This window comes from Camelus dromedarius, chromosome 29 (genome assembly GCF_036321535.1).
Source record: "Camelus dromedarius isolate mCamDro1 chromosome 29, mCamDro1.pat, whole genome shotgun sequence".
Classification (NCBI taxonomy): domain Eukaryota; kingdom Metazoa; phylum Chordata; class Mammalia; order Artiodactyla; family Camelidae; genus Camelus; species Camelus dromedarius.
Window position 1 is genome coordinate 15,933,236 of NC_087464.1, and position 23,736 is coordinate 15,956,971.

Sequence of the window (23,736 nt, forward strand, 5' to 3'; positions counted from 1 at the left end):
TGCACAAGGTCCTGGGTTTAATCCCTAGTACTTCTACTCAAAAAAAAAAAAAAAGTTTCCTCAAAAAACCTGCTTTGTATTTGTTTATCTACTCCACTGTCTTATTTTTGTCTGTTGGTTTTCTGTTTTATTCATCTTTGATTTTATATTTGTTTTTTTCTTTTATTTCTTAGCTATCATTTCTTTTAGGGCTCAAAGACCTATTTTTTAAACTTACTGAGGTATACTTTACATGACATAAAATTACACCTATTTTAAGTGTATAATTCAGTGATTTTTACCTAGCTGTACAACCATCATCATAATTCAGTTTTTTGTACATATATATGTATAAAAAACATTTTCATCACTTTATAAGATCCCTCATGCCTGTTTCTATAGGTTTAAATTCCTAGACATTTCATATAAATGGAATCATACAATATGTGATCTTTTGTGTATGGCTTCTTTCATTTAACATGTTTTCAAGGTTCATTCATGTTGTAGCATATATCAGTATTTTATTCCCTTTTATTGAATAGTATTCCATTATATGGCTTTTATCAATTGGTTTAGCTATTCACCAGTTGATGGACATTTGAGTTGTTTTCACTTTTTGACTATACAAGTAATGCTGTTATGAACATTCACATGCACATATTTGTGTGGGCATATGTTTTCATTTCTTATGAGTAGATTCCTACAAGTGGAATTTCTGAGTTGTATCATACATTTATGCTTATATTTTACAGAAACTACCAAACTGTTCTCCAAAGTGGATGTATCATTTTATGTTCCCACCAGTACTGTATGAGGGTTCCTGTTCATACACATCCTGGCCAACATTTGTATTATATGTATTTTTGTTACAGGTTTTGTTATAGGTATTTTTGTTCTAATAGGTGTGAAACAGTATCTCTAGAGGGGTTTTACTTTTCACTTCTTAATGACTGATGATAAGTAAACATCTTTTCATGTGCTTATTTAGCTGTCTAATACCTTTGGTGAAACGCCTATTCAAATCTGTTGTCCATGTTTTGATTGCATGTCTTACTGAATTTTAAGAATTCTTTGTATATTCTGTGTATAAGTCCTTTATCATGTATATAATTAGTAAATATTTCTCTCAGTCTACAGCTTGTCTTTTCATTTTCTTAGTGAAAAAGCACAAAAGTTTTGATTCTTAATGAGCTCCAATTTATCACTTTTTTCCTTAGATAAGTTATGTTTTTGGTATTATATCTAAGAAATCTTCAATCCAAATTCTTAAAGGTTTTCTGTTGCATTTCCTTTCAAAAGTTTTATAGTTTCAGCTCTTATGTTTAGGTTTCTGATCCATTTAAGGACCTGTGTTTAAGTGGCTAAGTTATACTTTTAAGATGTAAGTAATGACTCCTTTTTTGGTTTATCTCTTCTATGTTCTAGGCAGGACAACAAGGAGATTTCCGTAGTAATATATGTCCCTTCAGCATTGCTCTCTTGCTCTCTGTAACAAGAATACAAAGATTTGAGGAACAGGTATTTATAAATGACTTTTTGGTTCCTTCTGTAGTTGATAAGGAGGACAAGAGCCTGTTGTTCTTTTTTTTTTTTTTTTTTTTTTAATTACCCTCCAAAACATTCCACTCCCATCCTGCCAGCAGCAAATTCCTCTGTAAGACATGTAGGCCCACACTATTCCCTGGGGGCTGCTTGAAGACTTCTTCAGATACTTGGTTTATACCTGCATTGCATATTGTGTGTTAAGCCAGGTGGTGAAGTGAGTATAAAGGTGGAAACATAGCACATGGTCCAAGTAGCAAGAGTGGGCAGTTTAACTGGGTATTCATAGCAGTTGTGTTATGTTCTAGCTTTCTAAGAAATTGTTTCTGATTGAGTTGAAATTAAGGAGAATAGGTTTTTTTTGAGGATGAAAATATAAAATCCTTTACACTTTTTTCTCATATATGTTTCCCTGGTAGTAGGTAATGTTAGTATTGATTTTTAGCCTGTTCTCAACTCTTTTAAATTCCCACTGAGAGTCATAATTTTTGTATCATACTCATCTAGTACAACAGTTGTCATAAGGATATGAGTATGGTAGCAAGTAGGAAGAGTTATACAGTTAAGGTTCTGTAGTATGGGCTACCATTTTTTGCTTCATTTTCCTATTTCTTTCATTATACTAGGTGTTTGACCTTTTAAAGTCTTCAGTTATAAAAAGCTTTAAGGATCTTCAGCTTCTCCAAGGCTCAAAATTTCTTCAGAATCTGGTTCCTCAGAGATACTGTGTTTCAAACATGATCTTGGAAGTGGTAAAGAATAGGTGAGTTTATGAACCATACCCCTAGTAGATTCATAAGGTATTTAGTGTTAGATAATGTATGTGGTACTATACTTATGGCCCATCGGAGAAAGCTGATGACCACAGCTGTTGACTTCACATATCAAGGTTTAAATCCCTTAAAATTGGTCAAGCAAGCTTTCCTATGTTAAAAGATCCTTGAATCCCAAGGCTTGATTTCTTGACCACCTTGATAATGAGAATACAAACTAAAGTGAGTATCTTTGCTTCTTTCGTGTTATTACAACTCTTTATCGGCCTGAGTCTTCATTGGCTTTTTAGGAAAGTTAAAAACAAAGTTTTATTTACTTTGACTGCTGGAGTTTGGGACTGATGGATGGAATTGAATTAACAGTTTTAGACAACTGACTAGCAGTTTTAGGCAAGTCCATTTTAAACCAAATTGGAAAAACTGGTAACCATCCTGATTGGTATTTTAATTTCAGAACATGCACTAGCTGTTACGACAATCTTTATGTGTCATGCTTTGTCAGTGGTTTGTCTCGGTTACTTGCTTTGTTCAGCTCTGTTGACATGCTTTGTGTTTACCTGCTGATACTTGGAGGTGCAAAACATTAATGTACTAGGAAAAAAATCATCTATGAACCAATACAACTTCCAGGTTATACTTACTCCCCTATTTACCAATCATATATGAGCTCTTTCATGTTACAAGATAGACATTTTGTAGCAAACTGACTATAACTGTCTCCTCCCTTCAAGATAGAAACATTGCACAGCACACAATTTCTCCACTTCCTTCTTGTTAAGATTATTACTAGTAAACAATACTTAATTTATTTACACTTAATAATACATTTTATTGGTTTCTTTGTTTACCTCTATCTTTTGAATCTTATACTTTTCACTTGTAAGTATGCCATAAGTATATAATTTTTGCAGTAATCCATTCTGATATGGTTGTTAGATAGTAAACTTTTCGTATCTGAAAATGTCTTTATTTTGTTCTCCCAACTGAACAATGATAGTTGGATCAGATATAAAATTCTAAGTTTATGATCATTTTTCATTGTCTTTTTGCATCTAGACTTGCTGGTGAAAAGTCTGATAATTATGTAGTTCTTTGTATTATTTTAGATAATCTTATTTTCAGCATTGGAACTTTTAAGACTTTATTTTTATTCTTGATGTTCTGAAATTTAACACAATTTATGTTTATGTAAGTTCCTTTTTAATTCATTTCTGCTTGATAATTGGTGTGCCCTTTTACTGTAAGGATTCATGTCTTTCCTTAACTCTAATGTTTTTCTTTTATTTCCTTTGAGCACTCTCTCCCCTTTTTCTCTCAGTTTTCTCCAAATAACTGTTAGAATTTCTTGATCTGTGCACTGTATCTTGATTTTTTTTAATGCTCTTCATATTTTTATCTTTTCATGTTAGCTTCTACAAAAATCTCTTAGCTTACTCATCTCATTAATTATTTCTTAAGCTCTGCCCGTTTTATTCTAGGTCCGTCTATTGAGTTTTCTTTCACTCCAGCCACCATATTTTTTATTTCCAAAACTTCCAATTGGTTCTTTTCTCATTACAGTTCATTTTTTGTTTCATGCTATAATATGCTTTCTTATTTCTCTGAGGATTTTCATTACACTTTTTAAATGTTCAGTTTGTTCCATTAACCTTGCCCTCAGGGGTTAGTTCTCTTTGTTGAGTCTGGTGCTTCTCTTTCATGGTGGTATTGTTTTCTTATATTTGGTGATTACTTGTTGTCTCATCATATATTTTTTAAAACTTTTATTGAAGTATAGTTGATTTACAATATTGTGTTAGTTTCAGATGTGATGTTTTTGATGTTCCCTGGTAGTTTGTCTGAGAGTGCCATATCTAGCACATTCTACCTCTATGATTTGAGGATAGTGACAGGATGTACCAAGGGGTGATTTTCTAGGTGTCGATCCTCCCTGATCCTATAGCATGTTGCCATCCTCTCAGAGTATTACTCCGCCTCTCGGGCCCAAGCTCTTCTACACACAGATACCATCTAACCAGGCCTCATGATTGTTCACTTCTTGGCATAAACTGGAGGTACAGTGGGGTCTTGGAGAAAAAGGCCTCTGCCTGCCCAACTATTCCTGCTGGGATATCCCAACCAGTCATCACAGGAGTTGTCCCAGGGGTCCTTCCAGTTGCTAGTGTATCTGCCCTTGACATCTGCTTTTGGAAGTATCCATTCATTTTGCAATATGGGGTCTGTGGCTTCCTCTTTCATTTTTATATTCTTTTCACTTTTTAGGGAGTCTGCATAATTTCTAGTCAGTCAAAAACACCTCTTACTTTTCCATGTTATTATAGAGTAGTGCATAAACACACCACTTACAGCCATACACACACAGGTGTATGTATCTTTTCAGTCATTTTGTAGGTATTTGGGGTGGGAAGAATGGAGCTTGTGCTCAGTCTGTTATTTTGATTCCCGATCTCCAGAGTGTGGTGACTATTAATAAAATCTGTCAAAATGTTACGAGAATCTATTCACAACTATCACCTTCATTTGTTAGTGCTGCATTATAATTTGTTGCTGTTTAGCCAGTAGATATAGTGATATAAAGGTTATTATAAACATCATTTCCACTATAATGGGTAACATTAAGTGGTATCTACTGCTTTACAGAAGTTTTTCTGTAGTTTTAACTCATGCTTTTGAAACTCAGTCATTGATCATTTCATACTATAAATATAAATATGATATGATATGAATATTTCTACTGCATGTATTTACTGAGTGCCTTCTATATGCTAGCCTTTGTGCTAGGCTCTCTGGGTGAAAATAGGACAACATTGTGCTCTCTAGAGAATCTCCGTGTAGAGATGGAGGCGAACTTGTAAGCATGTGTATAGTACAAGTGTTGTCAGTGTCATGGGGGAAAGAAGAAGCAGCAGTTAACTTCTGGTCAAAATCTTGAATAGAAATCTCAAATGGTCAGTACATTGAAATAATTCCAGTTTCTTCTGTAAGTTTTTGAATATTCTGTAGTTTCTGGATTTTCCCAGTGTTCTGTAGGTGGTGATTGCTTGCCTACCATTCCCATTACTGTACAGCCAGGAATTCAGAATTTTGCCAGATAAAGGTACATGAAAAGGTTCACGTGGAGTGTTGCTTATCCAGGTCAAGTTTGGGCAATCTGTAACATGGCAAAGAATATAAAGGTAAGGTATCTTACTAAGTTTTCTTTTTAGCTAAACTTTGTTTTCTTTCAGTGTTCATAGTTGGGATCATGTCACTCAAGGCCTGGTAGTACTTGGCTTCATTTTAATGGATTCCTATGGGCCAAAGAAGATTCTTGATGGAAAAACTATTGAAACCAGCTCAGGTCTTTCTAGAATGCCAAACCAGCATGCATGCAAACTGGGAGCTAATATCCTGTTGGAAACTTTCAAGGTGAGACTCTATTTGGCAACCATTCTTTAATTTTGTTAAATTATACTATAAATAAAGCATCTACCTGGGAATTTAGGGGACAGGGCAATTTGCATATGTACTAGATTCCCAGAACAGAGGTTGGGATAGTAATTGAAACATTACAGACTCAGTTTGGTGAAAGACCTCTTTATTTATATGAGTTTTTTATGTACTCTAATTTCTGTTCTTTCTGACCATTTCTTGGAAGTTTGAATATAAGCTAGCTTCCTCATGATTTCCTCTTCTTCCTCTAGCCGTTAATCATTTCTCAGTTTTGGGGGTTTTTTTTCCCCTTATACAAAAAATAATCTTGTTAGAGTTGTTCTAGGACATTAAGCTTAAAGAATCATGCTTTTTGATTTATTGTTATTGAAGAACACCAAATTGGGAATTTATACTATTTTAATTTCTTATCATATAATGACTGTCATCTCAATCTTAATTTCTGAAATAGCTTTCAAAAACTCGTTTCCTTTTAAGTAAAACAAAAGACTATATGTGAGTCTAAACAAATTTGCTTTGCTAGTGATTCCTCTGAGTCATCTTCTTGACATTCAATTGTTCAACGTATCTGCACACCTAAAGTGTCTGCTGATAATGTTATTTGAAGGCCGACTTAAATGTAAGTCTAACGTCCGCTTCAGAACTACGCAGTGAATGCCATATAAAAATCTTTGAGAGTTGTGTGTTAGATACGTATGACCCTTAACAGTAATCTGATTAAAAACATTCTTAGAATAAGAGACTTAGTTTTTGTTTTTAAATTAATCTTTTTTAAAACTAAGAAAGTTCCACTTCATTTCACACAGATGTTTGCTTTGTCAAGGTATCTGTAGAACATGTAATTTACTAATCTAATTACTAGTCTAAGGTCTGAAAGAAATTACTCTGTACTTCAAAGTAATCAAATTCAGATAAGAAATTTAACTAAAATTCAAGTGAAAATTCAAAACCGATCTTTTTTTAGGCAACCCTGCTATGCTTCTAGAAACTGAGGAAGGGGCTGGTGAAGATTTTCTAGATTTTCAGAAATTTTTGTGGGCTTTTAAATTTTAAAATAAAAGTTGTGCAAGCTGTCAGAAATATGGTTATTGGTGTGTAATGGATACCTAGGTAGGATTATTCCTGTTTGATGCTGGACCTTATCTGTAGCAGTACTTTCATGTGATCTCTTTTAGACTAGTAAAAGTTTGCCCTGCTAATGAATCATCTGAGCACAGAACGAGGGTAAAACTGAGTGATTCTTTCCTGATGATTCACATTATATTTGTCTTTGAAATGAACAGTCCATTTTTACCCATATCTGAACTGAACTGTTCTTCATTCTTCCTAACATACATTGATACAATTATAAGCTGAAGGTCACCACGGACTATTTGATCGGTTCTCCTGTTCTTTTTTAGATCCATGAGATGATCAGACAAGAAATTCTGGAGCAAGTCCTCAACAGGGTTGTTACCAGAGCATCCTCCCCCATCAGTCATTTCCTAGGTATTGAACTTTGAAAGAGTGGATAAAATTGTCAGGACTATTTTCATTTAAATGTCATAATGCTTTTGGTCTTGGGAAAAAAAATTTAACGATATAGTAGTATAATGTAGTATTTTTTATTATGATGCAAGTAAAACGTAAATCCATTTATATTGTCAGTGGTTGTCAAGAAGGAAAGGAATATATAACTGATGAGTGAAACTTGTATCTTACATCAACTTTCTCTCTTTTTTTTTGTTTTATTACTTCTCAAAAGAGTGCTGTCCTTCAGCTACCGCTTACTGACCTCCCATTCTCTTAACCTTTGACATTCTGACTTTAGTACTCGTCTCATTGGTGACCTCTGAATTTTTTGCTCTTTTAATACGTATCTTCTAATGCTTAAATCCCCTATTCTTTTCTTAGTCACCAACTTTCTTAATTGCTGTGTCATTCAACACTGTTTACAACTTCCCTGAAACTTTCTTAGGTAGGTTCTCTGATAACTGATAGTTTATATCTTATCCTGCCTATGTCTTTCTTTCTCTTTTAGTGATTCCTTTTCTTTCTTCTATCCTTAAATTTCAGGGTTCTGCAAAGCTCCGTACTTGACACTTTATTCTACTTTTTTCTTTCTTTACAGCTTTACTGAGGTGTAATACAAGTGTAATAATCTCCACATATTTAGAGTATTAACAGTTTGATAACTTTTGACATATGTATACACTTGTGAAACGAAAACTATCACCACATTCAAGATGAACATATCTATTACCCACACACGTTTCCTGGTGCCTCTTTGTAATTTGTTCCTCCATCCTGTTCCTCCCCACCTCCCATGTCTAGTCTGGTCTGCCTTCTGTCACTATAAATTAAACGCCATTTAAAAATTTTTGTATAAATAGAATTCTACAATATGCACTCCTTTTATTCTTATCTTTATTCATCTCTATATAATGTCATTTCTTTTTATATTTTCTCTTTATCAGTGGTTTTAAGCAATTTAACTATGATGTGCTTTAGTGTAGTTTCCTTCATGTTTCTTGGGGTTGAGGTTTGTCAAGCTTCTTGGATCCATAAGATTATGGTTTTCGTTAAGTATGAAAATTCTCAGGTACTATGTCTTCAAAAAATTTTTTCTGTCATCTTCCTCCCCATCAGCACATTCATTTACACATACACACATGCATGTATGCATGCACACAATCTTCTGGGAATCCAGTTACACATAGGTTAAGTGCCTTTAAGTTGTTAATATTTTTTAATTGAAGTATAGTCAGTTTACAATGTTGTGCTTTCCTGTACTTTTAGTCATACTTTTCCCTTTACAGTGGTTTTTTGTGCATCTAAATGTTTCTCATCTTTTACCTTCTCTGCTTTGCTTTCCTAAAGCACACCAACTCATAATGATCTCTTCCTTTGAACTCCTGTTTAAACTCTGTCTTTACCATTTGCTACACAATAAACTATGTTTGGAATTATTAGGTATTTGGTATTATTCTGTTATTTCTTTTTTTCATTTTTTAAAAATATTTTTTCTTGACTTCCAACTAAACATTCTTGAAGGAAGAGACCATGTTTTATGCTTTTGTATTATTTTGTATAGGACTATATTATGCTTGTATATAATAAAAGTTCATAAATATTTATTGGTTTATTTCAACTAGGAAATATGAGGACATTGTGTGCTACTTGTTTAGGCAGTTATAATGGGCTTCTTCCTTTCTTAGACAATTTAGTTTTTGTAGTCTTATACTGTCACCAGAAGAAATTTAGTGTCCTGGTTATATTGACCTTAAAATTATATAGGACCAGTAGAAATCCATATTGCAGTATACTCAATTTCTTTGAGAAAGGAAACAAAAAACTTTTTACTGTTTCTTTCCCCATATTTATTTTCCTCTTATTTGAAACTTTTTTAGTTATTTGAGGCAACTGATTATAGATTCTGTTTTTCAGACCTGCTTTCAGATATCATCATGTGTGCACCCTTAGTTCTTCAGAGTTGTTCCTCTAAAGTCATAGAAGCTTTTGACTATTTGTCCTTTCTGCCTCTTCGGACTGTACAAGGGCTGTTGAAAGCAGTGCAGGTAAATCTTTTGACTTCTAAAGAGCTTACCACAATTGAGGTTGAACTGTCTAGTGGAAGTCTGTTGTGTTTCTTAATATGTATGTATGTCTAAGAAATCTTGTTTCCTTTGATTCTAAAACACAAAACTTTGTATTAAAAGGGCAGGAGCACTGAGCTAGACTCTCCTTCCCAAGCTTATCCCCTCTTCATAGTACTATTCTCTCTCCTTTGACTCATTTTCAAGTTAGTGAAGTAACTGAAAGACTTAGAAAATTATTAATTGAGGACAATAGATTTAAAGGTATTCACAACCAGTTTCAATTTAGTATTTCGAAGTATAAATTGTCCTTATTACTAAATATACCAAACTTTAGAACATGTTTATAAAAAAGAGCCGGTCTTTCTTATATAAGCCAAATGGTAACACAATTGAATAGAAAAGTGCTAAGGCTAATAAACAAATTGCTGTTTTTACCTACTGATTCTTCCTCTTTCAGCCCCTTCTCAAAGTCAGCATGTCAATGAGAGACTCCTTGATACTTGTCCTTCGGAAAGCTATGTTTGCCAGGTATGTAGCATCCCATGAGACCCTAGGAAGTGATGCTTTCTAATGTTACTTAAAGTCCTCTCTGCTGTCATCTCTAGTACAATTTGTTCACAGCAGTCATGCAAATTTCTATCCCAAGCTAGAAGTGATAATACCATCTCCTAAAGATACTATGAGACAAGTAATCTGTGGAAAGAATTTGTTACTTTAAGGATAAGATACCAAATTAGTATCACATTAGCCAAATTATAATACACTCATGGAAATTCAGAGGAACAACTAGTAAGTAGCCATGTGTTACTATCCCAGTTCTAGAATTGACAGTTTTTTGTTATTCCTTACCCAAAGGCATGTGTGACAGGCCAAGGTTGTATATTGTAGCATCCGTAACATGAATTAATCATTGAGTCTCAGTGAGATGAGTGTATGATTTTTTTGGATGGAGGGTTTACAAGGCACCAAGTACTGCTTTCCTCTATGAAGAAGGGAAGTGCTCCTTCTGACACAGGGAAAACTAACAATCACCTTTGCTATTTACTACTTACATTTGAGTTATCAACCCATTGTACAGTCTTTCAGCACTCTTAACTCTCATTTCCCACATAGTGAGTGTCAGTAGCAGGATAGAAGAAAGTATAGACAGTGTCTGAGGTTAAGGAGATAATGAAAAATCCAGCTGAATTGCTGTACTAATTGCTGTGAACAGCTGATGCCTTATTTTGAGTACATAAATTCAATTTATTTTGCTCTGTGCTTCACTGTTTATACATAGTCCTTCTCTGTACAGAACTAACTAGATTTTTCTCACGCAGAAGCCTATTCCTGTGAAATCAGTACTGTTTGGTAACATCTTCTCTGTCTGTTCCTGAGCTAGCCAGCTTGATGCCCGAAAATCTGCAGTTGCTGGGTTTTTGCTGCTCCTGAAGAACTTTAAAGTTTTAGGCAGCTTGTCATCTTCTCAGTGCAGTCAGTCTATTGGTGTTAGCCAGGTAAGGGTTTTTTCACAACAGCTTATAGTGTGTGCACTGATCCAGGAGTTGATGATGTGCAGGCTTTTTTCTTTACTCCTGTTCTGGTTGTACCAATGATCCTGAAACTGAGGGTCTGAAGATGATGATGATGATGATATCAGCTAACCATTAATGGCAAATTTGCTGTATATTAAACTGCTCTTCAATATGGTAGCCCCTATTGAGCTGAACATTGACTGAAATGTGGCTAGTCCAAATTGAGTTGTGCTGTACATGTAAAATACACACTGGATTTTGAAGACTTAGTGTAATATAAAAGAATGTAAAATATCTCATTAATAATGTGTTGATTACGTGTTGATAACATTTTGGATGTGTTGGGTTAGATGAAATATTAAAATTAATCTCACCAGTTTCTTTTTTACCTTTTTGATTTGGCTACTAGAAAGTTTAGTATTACATATGTGGCTCTCATTTGTGATTTGTATTATGTTTCTATTGGACAGCACTATACCAGACACTATGCTAAGTGCTTTGCATTTATTATCTTATGTAATCTTCACAGCAATTCTGAGGCTAGATACTGTTACTGTCCACAATTTTAATAGTTGTGCTTGCACATGAACATCTATTAAGCCCTGTAATTTTAAAAAGCAAAAATTTTACAGTAACTTGGTAATCTGGGCTTTGTGGTAATGAAATTGTCTTTTTAAATTCAGTACTATATGATTTGTAAATAAGAGACATATTTGTATAACAATTTCATTAGGAGTCCTTACTTTACTGCTCTAGTATAACTATATGAAACTTTTGTTTATAACATATGGCATAAATTAAGTATTAGGAACACTGGGTATCATTTGTGTATTGTTATTATCTCCATTCTAAGAATAAGAAAACTGAGACTGAGAGGTTAAATAACTTGTCCAAGGTGATATAGCCAAAAAAGAGTAGAACTGGAATTTGACCTCAGTGAGTTCTGACTACCTCACTGAGATGCCTGTAGTAAGGATTAGGAGTTCTTAGTCTGCAGTTGCTGATTCATTTCATAAGTCAAACAAGCAGTATTATTCTTTGTCAAGTCCAGATCCAAACAAAACTACCTACCTTCAAACCTCTCAGGATTTCATGGAACCAAAAAGAACTTGGTTCTTCCAGCTACTGAAGACATTTAAGAAAGTCTTTTTGACCTTTTAAGTAAAATCAAGTTTATTATGACTACTGGATCCTAATGGCATGAAATAACCTGTGCCTTCCTAAGCAGCTGACATTGCCAAGGAAAACCTTGAGGAATGGAGGATAGTTAATTTTTTTAAATGCTTGAAAATTTCTCTTGTTCCAAATTAGAATAAGAGCGATACTTACCATGGCCTAGTAATGATTATAATGTCTGCCTCAGACCTGGGTTTTGGCATATAGGGAAAGCTAAGTGTAAGATTCTTTCACTAAGAACATCAGTTCATTGTACCCTCTTAATGGAAACTACTTAGTTTGGTAAGATAGACAAGAATGGCCTCTCTTCCTTTCAGATCTGTGTGGATGTTCACAGCCGTTACAATTCTGTTGCTAATGAAACCTTTTGCCTTGAGATCATGGATAGTTTGAAGAGGTGCTTAGGCCAGCAGGCTGATGTTCGACTCATGCTTTATGAGGTAAATCAACACAGTGAAAGGGTTATAGTACCCACAGCCACCCCCAACCCCAACTAGTAATCCTTTTTATTTTAATAATTTTTTTTCTGATAATAAAAGTATAATAGATATGCTCTTGTTTAATGCAGTTAGGATCAGTAGTTAGTGCTGCTTAGTCAAAAGTCGTTTAAGGTAAGGAATCATAAAGAATAGTTGAAACAACTTAAATGTTTTAATTTGTTAACTCTTTTCTGCAGTCATCTATATGAAAAAAAAAATTCAATCCTTATCTAGCTCCAAATTTTAGAAATTACCTTGTAATGGATCATAGACCTAAATCTGTTAGAATATTGATGTTCATTTATTCATCAAAGACTTACTGTGTCATTGGTTTGTAAAAACTCTTTATGAATTATTGATATTGTCATATTTGTTCTAAGTACAAGCCAGATTGGCATTTGCTTTTTTAAATTATGATCTTTTTAGAGCTACAAAGTTAGATTTTACAATTTGGTTGTAATCTTTACCTCTGAAATATCTACTATTACTTTTATGTATAGAGAGTCCGTATCTTTCCAATGAATATTTACTAACATTTTTCTTCTAGTTTTTTTTATGCTCTTTTTTTTTTAATGTTTAGCTACTTGATTTATATGTAATTTTTTTGATATAATGTGTAAGGAGCTAATTTTTTTCCCTAAGGCTAGCCATTTTTTTCAGACATTATTGCCTCCGTTATGTGTACAAAGTCTTTTTCTGTTTGTATGTTATTCCCTTATTTTGTCTGTAGATTTTTGTGCCAAGACCATGTCTTTTTATTATCATACATTTATAAAATACGTGATAGAGCTAATCTTCCTTTTTTTTCTTTAAAAAGTTATTTTTTTGATCAGTTCTCATTTGCTTTTTTCACAAATGAACTATATAATCCCTTTCTTGGGTTCCAAAAGAAAATTCTCCCCAGGATTTTAATCTGAGCAGTTTTAAACTGAGCCTGGGAAATTTTGTATGGGAAGAAATGTCACAGTTATTCACATTTTGTGGTGCTTAGGGCCAGGAGGCACTTTTGAAGCACTGGAGACTAACTGGAAAGAATGTCCTAAAAAGGAAGTCCGCTAATGTAGAATAAGAGAAAAGAATGAGGGCCTAGGACATCCATGACTGTGAAGGGGAAAAGTACTCTAAAGCCAGAAGTGACCTGGTGGCTAAAAATTGTGGGGATTGTAGTCAGTTTATAATCCATATCTCAGTGATCAGAGATCTCTTTAGCTTAGGCAAATAACCCAAACTTTCTGAATTGTTTCTCCCTCTCGCAAATACAGTCTCCATCTTTTTCAAAGGACTGAGAATAGGCTTATTTTTAAAGTTATGATTGTCCAAATCACTAGTATCTCTGAAAAAGAGCTTACTTGTTCTCTGATTCCTCTTAGGGGTTCTATGATGTCCTTCGAAGGAATTCTCAGCTGGCTAATTCTGTCATGCAAACTCTGCTCTCACAGGTAAAAGGGTATATTTTTATGGATATAAGGAAAAACAGATAATAAGGCATTAAGAGGCAATGGACGTATTTCATACTTTTCAAAATATAAAATGATTCCCAACTAGAACGCTGGTACACTGTGAACATGCCTGGGGTGTGTGATGCTATTTCAGGTTGTTTTATTTTAATCACCACTTATCTACCTGCCACACTGCCGTTATGTGACAGTTATCCCTCTCAGTTAACAGTCTACATCCTAAGTCAGAAGGACATTTTGAAGAGCTGTACAAAGGCTATCAGCAGTTGTATCCGTTGTGTTTATTTCTGAAAGAAGAAAAAGGGAGATCTGGAGTAAATACAGCAAAATACTGACATTTGTTAAATCTGAGTGACATATCCCCGAGTGTCTATTAGGTTATTTTCTGTACTTCTCCGTTTTAATTTATAAAATATTTCAAAGGACATCAAGAGGAGAAGAATTCAGCTGGAAAATATCTGCTATAAATAAGACCTTTTACTCTCAACATTTATTCATTAAGCATTTATTTGAATTATTTTAATAATAGTTCTGTTGAAATATATTTCACATATTGTAGATACACCCATTTAAAGAATACAGCTCTTTGGTTTTTAGTATATTCATGGAGTTGTACAGTCATCACCACAGTCAATTTTAGAACATTTCATCATCTCAGGGAAAAAACCCTATGCCCTCTAGCTACCACCCCCTAATTTTCCCTTCCTTTCCCCAGCCTCCTATCCCTAAGCAATCACTAATCTTTCTGTATAGATTTGCCTATTCTGGACATTTCATATAAATGGAATTATACATTATGTGGCATTTTGTGACTAACATCTTTCACTTAACACAATGTTTTCAGGGTTCATCTATGTTGTACCATGTATCAGTACTTCATTCGTTTTTATGGCTAAATATTTCATATATGAATCTTTTTATATATTGAGAGAGTTCAAGATACTATTATGTACTAACAGTAATAACAACAGTACCTAATATTTATCATTTATAGACGACCAAGCAATTTATGAAGTACTGTATGGTAGGTGATCTCATTTAGTCCTCACAAAACTCTGTGAAATAAGAACTGTTATCTCCATTTTACAGATTTTTATATATATATGTATTTTTTTTTTTTGAAGTACAGTCAGTTACAATGTGTCAGTTTCTGGCATACAGCACAGTGTCCCAGTCATGCACATACATACGTATATTCATTTTCGTATTCTTTTTTTCATTAAAGGTTATTACAAGATTAGATTTATATTTTAAGGCTCTGAAAGGTTAAGTAATTTAATTTGCCCAAGGTCACACAGTTAAGATGAAGATCTGGGATTTGAACTCAGATCTTCTGGCTCAAGAGTCCAAACACGTGTTTCTCCTATTTGGAGTTAAGTTTCTTGGATCTATTAGTTGATACTTGTCACCAAATTTGAGAAATGTCCACTCATTATTTTATCAAATATTTTTTCTCCTCCTCCTCTCTCTCTCCTTTCCTTCTGGGACTTCGGTGGTGTATGTATGTTGGAATGCCTCATGTTGTCCCATGGATCTCTGAGACTTGGCTCATTTTTCCTCAATGTTTTTACACTATTTTCTTCAGATTTGATATTTTCTCATAATATGTCTTCACGTTTACTTACTCTTCTGTCATTTCAGATTTGTTATTTTACTCTTGAATTATGTTAAATTTTATCAGATGCATTTTTGTGTCTGTCATTATGACCATATGATTTTTATGAATTACATTACTTGACCTTTTAAAACAACATTGCATTTGCAGGGTAATACATTTCTAGGTTTGGTTTTCATTTAGGACTTTTACATATTTGTTTCTACGAGGGAATAGCCTGTAATTTTCATTTCTCATACTGATCCCCCTTGGTTTAGTATAAGCGTAGTAAAATGATTGGGGGAATATTCCCTCTTTATCTGGCTTATATAAAATTTGAAATTGTCTCTTTATTTCCCTTATTTCATTTTTTCCCTTACTTATTTTGAGGTTACACGCTTTCTTTAAACGAAATTTTTGGCTTATGATTTTTCAGACCACACAAGTAGTGTGAATTCTAGGCCCATCTGCTAGAGTTCACTTCTAGTAGCTTGTGGTTAGAAAGTCCCAGGGGAGACTTTTTTCCTCCCTTCACCTAAAGTGAAGGGTCAGGTAGGTACATATCCCTCTACCATCTTCCTCAATGTGGTGGATTTATTTTTCAGATTCATCCACTAAGGATATCCCCTTTTGAGAATTCAAGCTTTATGTGAAGGTCTCTGGTACAACCTTCACCCCCTGAGGGCCCTAGGCTTTGTCTTTGATTTCATGATACTTTTTACTTTCCTATCTTAACTGTCTATTTAATAAATACATCTGTATAAGATTTTTAATGCAAAATTTTTTATTCTTTACTAGGAGGTTTCTCTAGACCCTAATCCACCATTTTGCTCTAAATGGAACTTCTCTCTCTCCCCCTCTCCTTCCCACCCTCTTCCCTCTTCTTCTCCCCCTTTATGCCATTGCTTTGTGATAATTCTGCCGAAAAAGCTCCATTTGAAAATAAGATCCTAGATATATAGAAATTATTGAAAGGTCCTGTACTATTCATCAAAAGCTTTTCAATGGGCCTTGGACCTGGTCCTATATAAAATTTATATCCCATTAGTTATATTGTATCTTTTAAAGCTGTCATAATCAGTCTACCTACATTTGCACATTTAACAGGAGTCACAAATTATGACTGAAAGCTTAGAGCAGTACTTCCCAACTCAGGTTAGTGCGTGGACTAAAATTCTACAGACTTGAAAAGTTTAAAAAAAAACTATGACTAACATTTTTTTGATCTCTTTTATGTGCCAAATAGGAGTTGAAGCTCTTTACATGTGTTAACATGTTTAATCCTTTTACAAACTTTTATGTTTATAATATAGTAATAATCCTCATTTCACATATGAGAAACCAAGGAGTGGACACCTTTATTGAGTTAATAAGTGGTAGTGCTGGGATTCTGTGCTCAGCCAGTCTGACTCTAGAGCCTGTATTCTTAACCATCAGGCCATACTGAAATGTTGATTGCCTATATAAATTTGGGAATTGATGTGAGAGTATGTTTTATAGGAGAGGTTATGGAAGTGAAATAAGAAAGATCTCAGTATAGTGCCCGAAGCAAGGGCAAAGGGTATGGGTGAGCCAGAGCAACACAAATTTTGCTGCAATGTTCTTTGGACAGTTAGGAAATAATGTCTTAGAAAGCATTAGACATTAAAGGTGCCATTAGCTTGACCAATTAAAAAAGTGGAAAGCCTTCATGAGCCCTGGTGTCTTTTTCTTTACCATATACAGTTAAAGCAGTTCTATGAGTCAGAACCTGATGTGCTACCTCCTCTGAAATTAGAAGCTTGTGTTCTGACCCAAGGAGATCATATCTCTCTACAGGAACCACTGGTGAGGCTTTTTTTCTTCCTCCTGTAACAGTTATTTTTACTCTCAAGTAAAATATCAGCCCTGTTGATATGGTTGATGTTCAGAAAGAGATACTTTCCCATGTGAAACTCTTACTGATACTCCCAATGAATTTTACTCTTTTAACTTTTCCCTGCTTATCATTTCTGACTCATTATCACCTTGGTTCTATTGGTAAAATATCTGCATGTCAGTAATTTATTAAATCAAGGCATCCATCATTTCTCCCAGGGAGCATCATAATCTCCTGTTTATGGTTCTTTGATTGCCTATACTAAATAAATATACTTTAAAATGGGGAGAAGGAGGTCACCCAGAAGTACATGAACCCAGGGGACCTACTTCGTTAGTCTGGAGAGTATGATTTAGACTGAGCTAGCTAGAATTGGCATTCTATTTAACATTGAGAAAAACGAGGATAGATTGATTTTCTTTTCTTTTTCTTCTTCTTTTTCTTTTTTTTTTAATTTTTAAAATATTTATTTAGGTGGGGGGGGTAATTAGGTTTATTTACTTACTCTTGGAGGAGGTACTGGGGATTGAACCCAGGAACTCATGCATGCTAAGCATGTGCTCTACCACTTGAGCTATACCCACCCCACCAAGTATTTTAGGTTTACTTATTTTTATACAGGCACTGGGGATTGAACCCAGGACCTTGTGCATGCTAAGCATGCACTGTACCACTGAGCCATACCCTCCCCTACTAGGTTAGTTTTCTATTCTAGTTGTCTAGCCTCAGAAAGACAAGCAAGAAAGAAAAAAACTGAAACTCCTTCATCCCAAGTCACTTAAAAGTGAGATGTCCTCAGCCTAGCTCAGAGATGGTATGTTTGTTTCCCAGAGATTCCCTCAAGATAAACTCCTGTCTTTAGAATAGCTTCTGGGACTCAAAGGAGCTAGATAGAATTTAATTTCACAACTTGGTTCCGTGGTGTTTGTACCAGATCAGAGATAGCACATCTGATGCTACATTCTTAGGTGTCAGCTGTTTATGAAGCCATCACCTTTGGGAAAGGTCAGAAAACAATGCCTCTGTTAGTTCAATTATTTTTTCCCCAGTTTTGTTAATCCATATTGACTTAATTTGTAATGCTAATGAATAATTTACTTTAGCCTTAATCAACAAATAATTCTTATTTATATCAACAGCTTCATGGGTTAGCTTTTAACAAGAATGTTCAATTATTATTTTCTTCTACAGGATTATCTTTTATCTTGTATTCAGCATTGTTTGGCCTGGTATAAGAGTAGAGTGATGCCCCTGCGTCAGGATGAAGAGGAGGAGGAGAAAGAAGAAGATGGATTCTACCAAGACTTAGATGATATGTTGGAGTCTATTACTAATAGAATGATTAAGAGTGAACTAGAGGACTTTGAACTGGTAATTACCAAGTCTCAGCTGTGTTGAATAATGGAGCTGTTTAGTAGCTTATTAATTGTTATCTTGTGTCTTATAGGACAAATCAGCAGATTTTTCTCAGAGCACTAGTATTGGCATCAAAAATAATATCTGCGCTATTCTTGTTATGGGAGTTTGTGAGGTTCTAATAGAATATAATTTCTCCATAAGTAATTTCAGGTAAGGTATTGCTGTGACTCTACTTGTAGTTTGATGAATAGTTCATTTTATTTATTTATTTATTTTTCTTAAACTCCAGCAATATACTAGATACGAACAGACCACAGATGATGACACTATCTCTTAGATGGACATCTAGCCTAAGACCAAACTGTTCTTTCTACCAGGAACACCAAAGCATATGCCAGACAGGCTGGTGAATTTTGGCCCTCTAGCAGGGTTTAATTTATTCAAAATTCCCCAGATCCTAAACTCAAGAACTGATTTTAATAGAGAAATTTTGATTGGTGGTAGTATTGAACACTCATTCTCTGCAGTGTCTGGTATAAATAAGAAGAAAAGAAATAACCCAGATAGATAGGTATCACCTGGGAGTGCTATGTTAATGAAAATCCATTCATTTGTAATGCTGGGTTGAAAGTATGGTGTCTAAAGAAGCAGTTTGATTTCCTTATCACTGTATGTGCAAGTTAACCACAATATTCTGATGCTTGTCCTTGGTGGTCTCTTTTTCCTTTTACACAGTAAGAATAAGTTTGAGGAGGTTCTGAGCTTATTTATGTGTTACAAGAAACTGTCTGACATCCTTAATGAAAAAGCTGGTAAAAGCAAAACTAAAATGGCCAACAAAACAAATGATAATTTTTTGTCCATGAAATTTGTATCTGATCTCCTCACCGCTCTTTTCAGGTAAGATTCTAACAGAGTGCTTAAAGACAGCAGCACAGTGAAAATTAAAAACACCTACCAGGGTCACTGATATTACCTAGTTTGGATTCACAATTCTTAACATATGTACAGTAGGAAGTAAGTCAGAAGGTCTGTAATTTTCTTGAAATGAAAGTGTAATGATCCTACATGGGTACTTAAAGAGGTACCTTGAATTATAAGGAAAACTCAGAAACAATAGATTAATGAGTGAAAAGAAAATGTGTTCTGAGAAAATCTCCCTAAGTAGCTCAAACATTCTAGCATAAAAAGAGAAGAAGAACCCAAATTAATAAAACAGAACAATAACAAAGAAAATACTAAGAAAACTAAGACTGACATTTAAATTTTATCAAAGTAGGAGGATTGGGGAATGCGGGGAGAAGGTGAGGTAACACTGAGAACAATATTTATAGAAGGGCAGCCATGGCATTGATTCTGTCCTGGACTACCTAGAATCTGTCAGTCTATCGTTCAGTGCTTGCTGGGTGCTACTATTCTGAACAGTGCCCAGAAAACCTAATTCCATGTCCTAATAGCAGTAGGGGAATCTTTCTCTTTCTCTCTCTCTCTAGGGACAGTAGCCAAAGTCATGAAGAGAGCCTGTCTGTTCTGAGGTCCAGCAGTGAGTTTATGCGCTATGCAGTGAATGTAGCTCTGCAGAAGGTACAGCAGCTAATGGAAACAGGGCACGTGAGTGGCCCTGATGGCCAAAACCCAGAGAAGGTCTTTCAGAACCTCTGTGACATAACTCGGTAAGCTACACTTACCCTTAGAAACCTGTTCCACTTGCTGTGGAGTCTCCAAGAGAGGAAGTTGAGGGTGGCGATGAAGATGGTTTGAAGTTGGGTATGCCCTAAAAGTGAAAGGGCAGTCACTAGTGTTGGGTTATTTCCCTAGTCTTATTTTGGTGTGCATTGTTAATCACGTATAAAATGTTATTCTAGAGGGGAAGGAATTTTTTAAAATGTTATTCTATTACCAGGAATAAAGAGGAATATTACATAATGACTAAATAGTTCATCAAGTAGACATAACAATTTTAAATGTACATGCACCAAACAACAGAACTTCAAAATACTTGAAGCAAAAATGGATAGAACTGAAGGAGAAATATACAAATAATAATCTATTTCTCTCAGTAATCAATAGAATTAGTAGATAGGAAATGAAGAAGGACATGGAAGACTTGAACAACACTATCATCCAGCTTGACTTAATTGACATTTATAGAACTTTCAGTCAGTTTTAAAATACACATACCTTTCACGTGCTCATGGTGCATTCATCAAGATGGACCATATTTGGGGCCATAAAACAAACTCAACAAATTTTAAAAATAGGGATCAGTATGTTCTTTCACCATAACAGAACTAAGCAAGAAAGCAGTAACAGAAATATCTGGATAATCCCCATATATTTATAAATTAAATGGATTTCTGAATAACCCATAGTCAAAGAGAAAGTCAGAAATTAAAACGTATCTTAACAGAATGAAAGTGAACACACAGCATATCAAATTTTGAGTAATCCAGCTAAAGCAGCATCTAGGTCGAAATTTAGAACAATAGTGATTATATTAGAAAAAAGTAAAATCTTTAATGTAGGCTTTCACATTAAGAAAATAGAAGAGCAGATTAAAATGAAAGTAAGCAAAAGGAAGGAAATAATAAAGATAAAAGCAGAATAATTGAAATAAAAACAGAAAGTAATAGAGGAAATGAATGAGACCAAAGCTAGTTTGTTGAGATCAATAAATGTAATAAACCTTAGCCAGACTGATCGGGAAAAGAGAGAAGACACAAATTACAAATATCAGATCTATGAGGAAGAGGAGACATCACTACTGATTCCGCAGACATTAAAAATTCATAATAACAGAATGTTAACTTTATGCCAATAAACTTGGTAACTTAAATGAACAGATTCTTTAAAGCTCACTCAGGAAGAAGTAGGTAACCTGAGTAATCCTATCTTTATTAAAGAAATTGCATTTGTGATTCAGAATTTTCCATTGACACAAACTCCAGACCTAGATGTCTCCACTGGTGAATTGTACCAAATATTTTAAGAAGTATTACTAATATTTATATAGACTCTTCCAGAAAGTAGAGGAGGAGGGAGCATGTCCCAACTTGTTTTATGAGGCCAGTGTAAATTACCTTGAAACCAAATCCAGCCAAAGACATTATAAGAAAACCACAGACCAAATTCCCTCACGAATGTAATTGTTTAAAAAATTGGAAAATTCACCCCAGCTATTTGAAGGATAACATATTTAAGTGGAGTTTTCCCCAGGGATCCAAGTTTGGCTCAAAATTTGTAAGTCAGTGTGTATCATTCACCATGTCAACAGACTAAAAGCAAAAAAAAATATGTTTATCCCAGTAGATATAGGAAATCAGAATTCAACATAAATCTTGATAAAATCTCTCAGCAAACCAGGATTGAAGGAAAACTTTCTCAATCCAATAAAGGAAATCCACCAAAACCCTACAGTTAACAGCATACATAATGAAGAAAGACTCAATAAATACTTCCCTCGCCCTGTGCTTTCACCATATACTATGCAAAATCATACTGGAGGTTCTAGCCAGTGCAGTAAGACAGGAAGAAGGAATAAAAGACATCCAGATTGGAAAGGAAAGAAAAACACTGTCTTTATAGACTTTATAATTGTCTACATAAAAAATTCCAAAGAATTTTTTTATAAGCCACTAGATCTATTAAGTAAGTTTAGCAAGGTTGCAGGATACAGGGTCAGTGTTTTTTTTAACTGTATTTTTATTTACATACTGGCAGTTAACAACTGGAAATTGAAATTTAAAAAACTACCATTTACTGTAGCATCACAAAACATGAACTGCTTAGTGATAAATCTCACCAACATGCAAGATTTATGTGACAAAGTCTACAAAATATTAAGAGAAACCTACAGAGTCCCAAGTAAATGGAAAGATAAAGTGTCCAGGGATTGGAATATTCAGTGTTGTCAAAGTGTGAATTCTTCCAAAGTTGATCCATAGAGTCAACACAATTCCAATCAAAATTCTATTAAGCTTTATTGTAGGAACTGACAGGATGATTCTAAAATTTATGTGGAAAAGTAAACGATCTAGAATAACTAAAATGTGAAATAAAAGAACAAAGAAGACTCCCACAATTGATTTCAAGTTTTAACTGTAAAATTGCTGTGTTTAAGAGAGTGTAGTATTGGCAGAATCATTGGAACAGAAATAGATGGTTCAGCATTGATTCACACAAGTATGACCATTTGATTTTTGACAGAGGTGCCAAGGTAATGCAATGGAGAAAAAGTCTTTTTCAGCAAATGATTTTGGAACAGTTGGACAGCAGTATGTGAAAAAATGAACCTTTATCCATTCCTCTTGTCATATACAAAAAATTAACTTGAAATGGATCAGAGCCATGAATGAAAAACTAAATATTGTAAAACATTTAGAAAAAAACAGAAAAACCTTTGTGACCTTGTTTTAGGTAAAAATTTCTTAGATGTAATACCAGAAGCACAGTCAATATTTCTAAAAAGTTTCTCTCTGTTTTTTGAAAAACACTCAAGGAAATAAAAAGACAAGCCACAGATTAGGAGAAAATATTTGCAAAAACACATGCCTGATGACAGACTGGTAACCAGAGTATGTAAATAACTCTTGAACTTGCTAAGAAAACAACTGGATTAAAAAATGGGTAAAATATTTGAGCAGACACTTTACCAAAGAAGAATATATAGATGGCAAAAACATAAAATGATGGTAAATGTAATTAATCATTAGGTAAATGCAAATTAAAATCACAGCGAGATATCACTGAACACCTATTAGAATGCCTAAAAGTGAAAAGACTGACCATACTAAAGTGTTGTCCTGAATGTGGAGGAATTTGAACTCTTACACACTATTGATGGAAATATAAAATGGTGCAACCACTTTGGAAAATAGTTGGGCAGTTTCTTAAAAAGTTAAGCACACACTGACCATAATGATATACCCATTCCACTCTTAGGTATTTATCCAAAAGAAGTGAAAGCAGATGTCCATATAAACGTTTGAGTATAGC

The 23,736-nt window shown here is 34.3% G+C and overlaps 1 protein-coding gene across 1 annotated transcript in view; it reads left to right on the top strand.

The window, feature by feature from the left end:
• FANCI (FA complementation group I) overlaps positions 1-23,736 on the top strand; it is a 57,461-nt gene that overhangs the window by 20,161 nt on the left and 13,564 nt on the right. The window contains exons 11-24 of the mRNA XM_010986738.3: positions 1,405-1,497; positions 2,148-2,284; positions 5,522-5,702; positions 7,127-7,214; positions 9,153-9,283; positions 9,762-9,832; positions 10,686-10,800; positions 12,312-12,434; positions 13,844-13,912; positions 17,250-17,351; positions 18,574-18,753; positions 18,830-18,951; positions 19,477-19,641; positions 20,235-20,414. Of these exons, the coding sequence (XP_010985040.2) occupies positions 1,405-1,497; positions 2,148-2,284; positions 5,522-5,702; positions 7,127-7,214; positions 9,153-9,283; positions 9,762-9,832; positions 10,686-10,800; positions 12,312-12,434; positions 13,844-13,912; positions 17,250-17,351; positions 18,574-18,753; positions 18,830-18,951; positions 19,477-19,641; positions 20,235-20,414 (1,757 nt within the window). The remainder of the gene's footprint in view (positions 1-1,404; positions 1,498-2,147; positions 2,285-5,521; positions 5,703-7,126; positions 7,215-9,152; positions 9,284-9,761; positions 9,833-10,685; positions 10,801-12,311; positions 12,435-13,843; positions 13,913-17,249; positions 17,352-18,573; positions 18,754-18,829; positions 18,952-19,476; positions 19,642-20,234; positions 20,415-23,736) is intronic.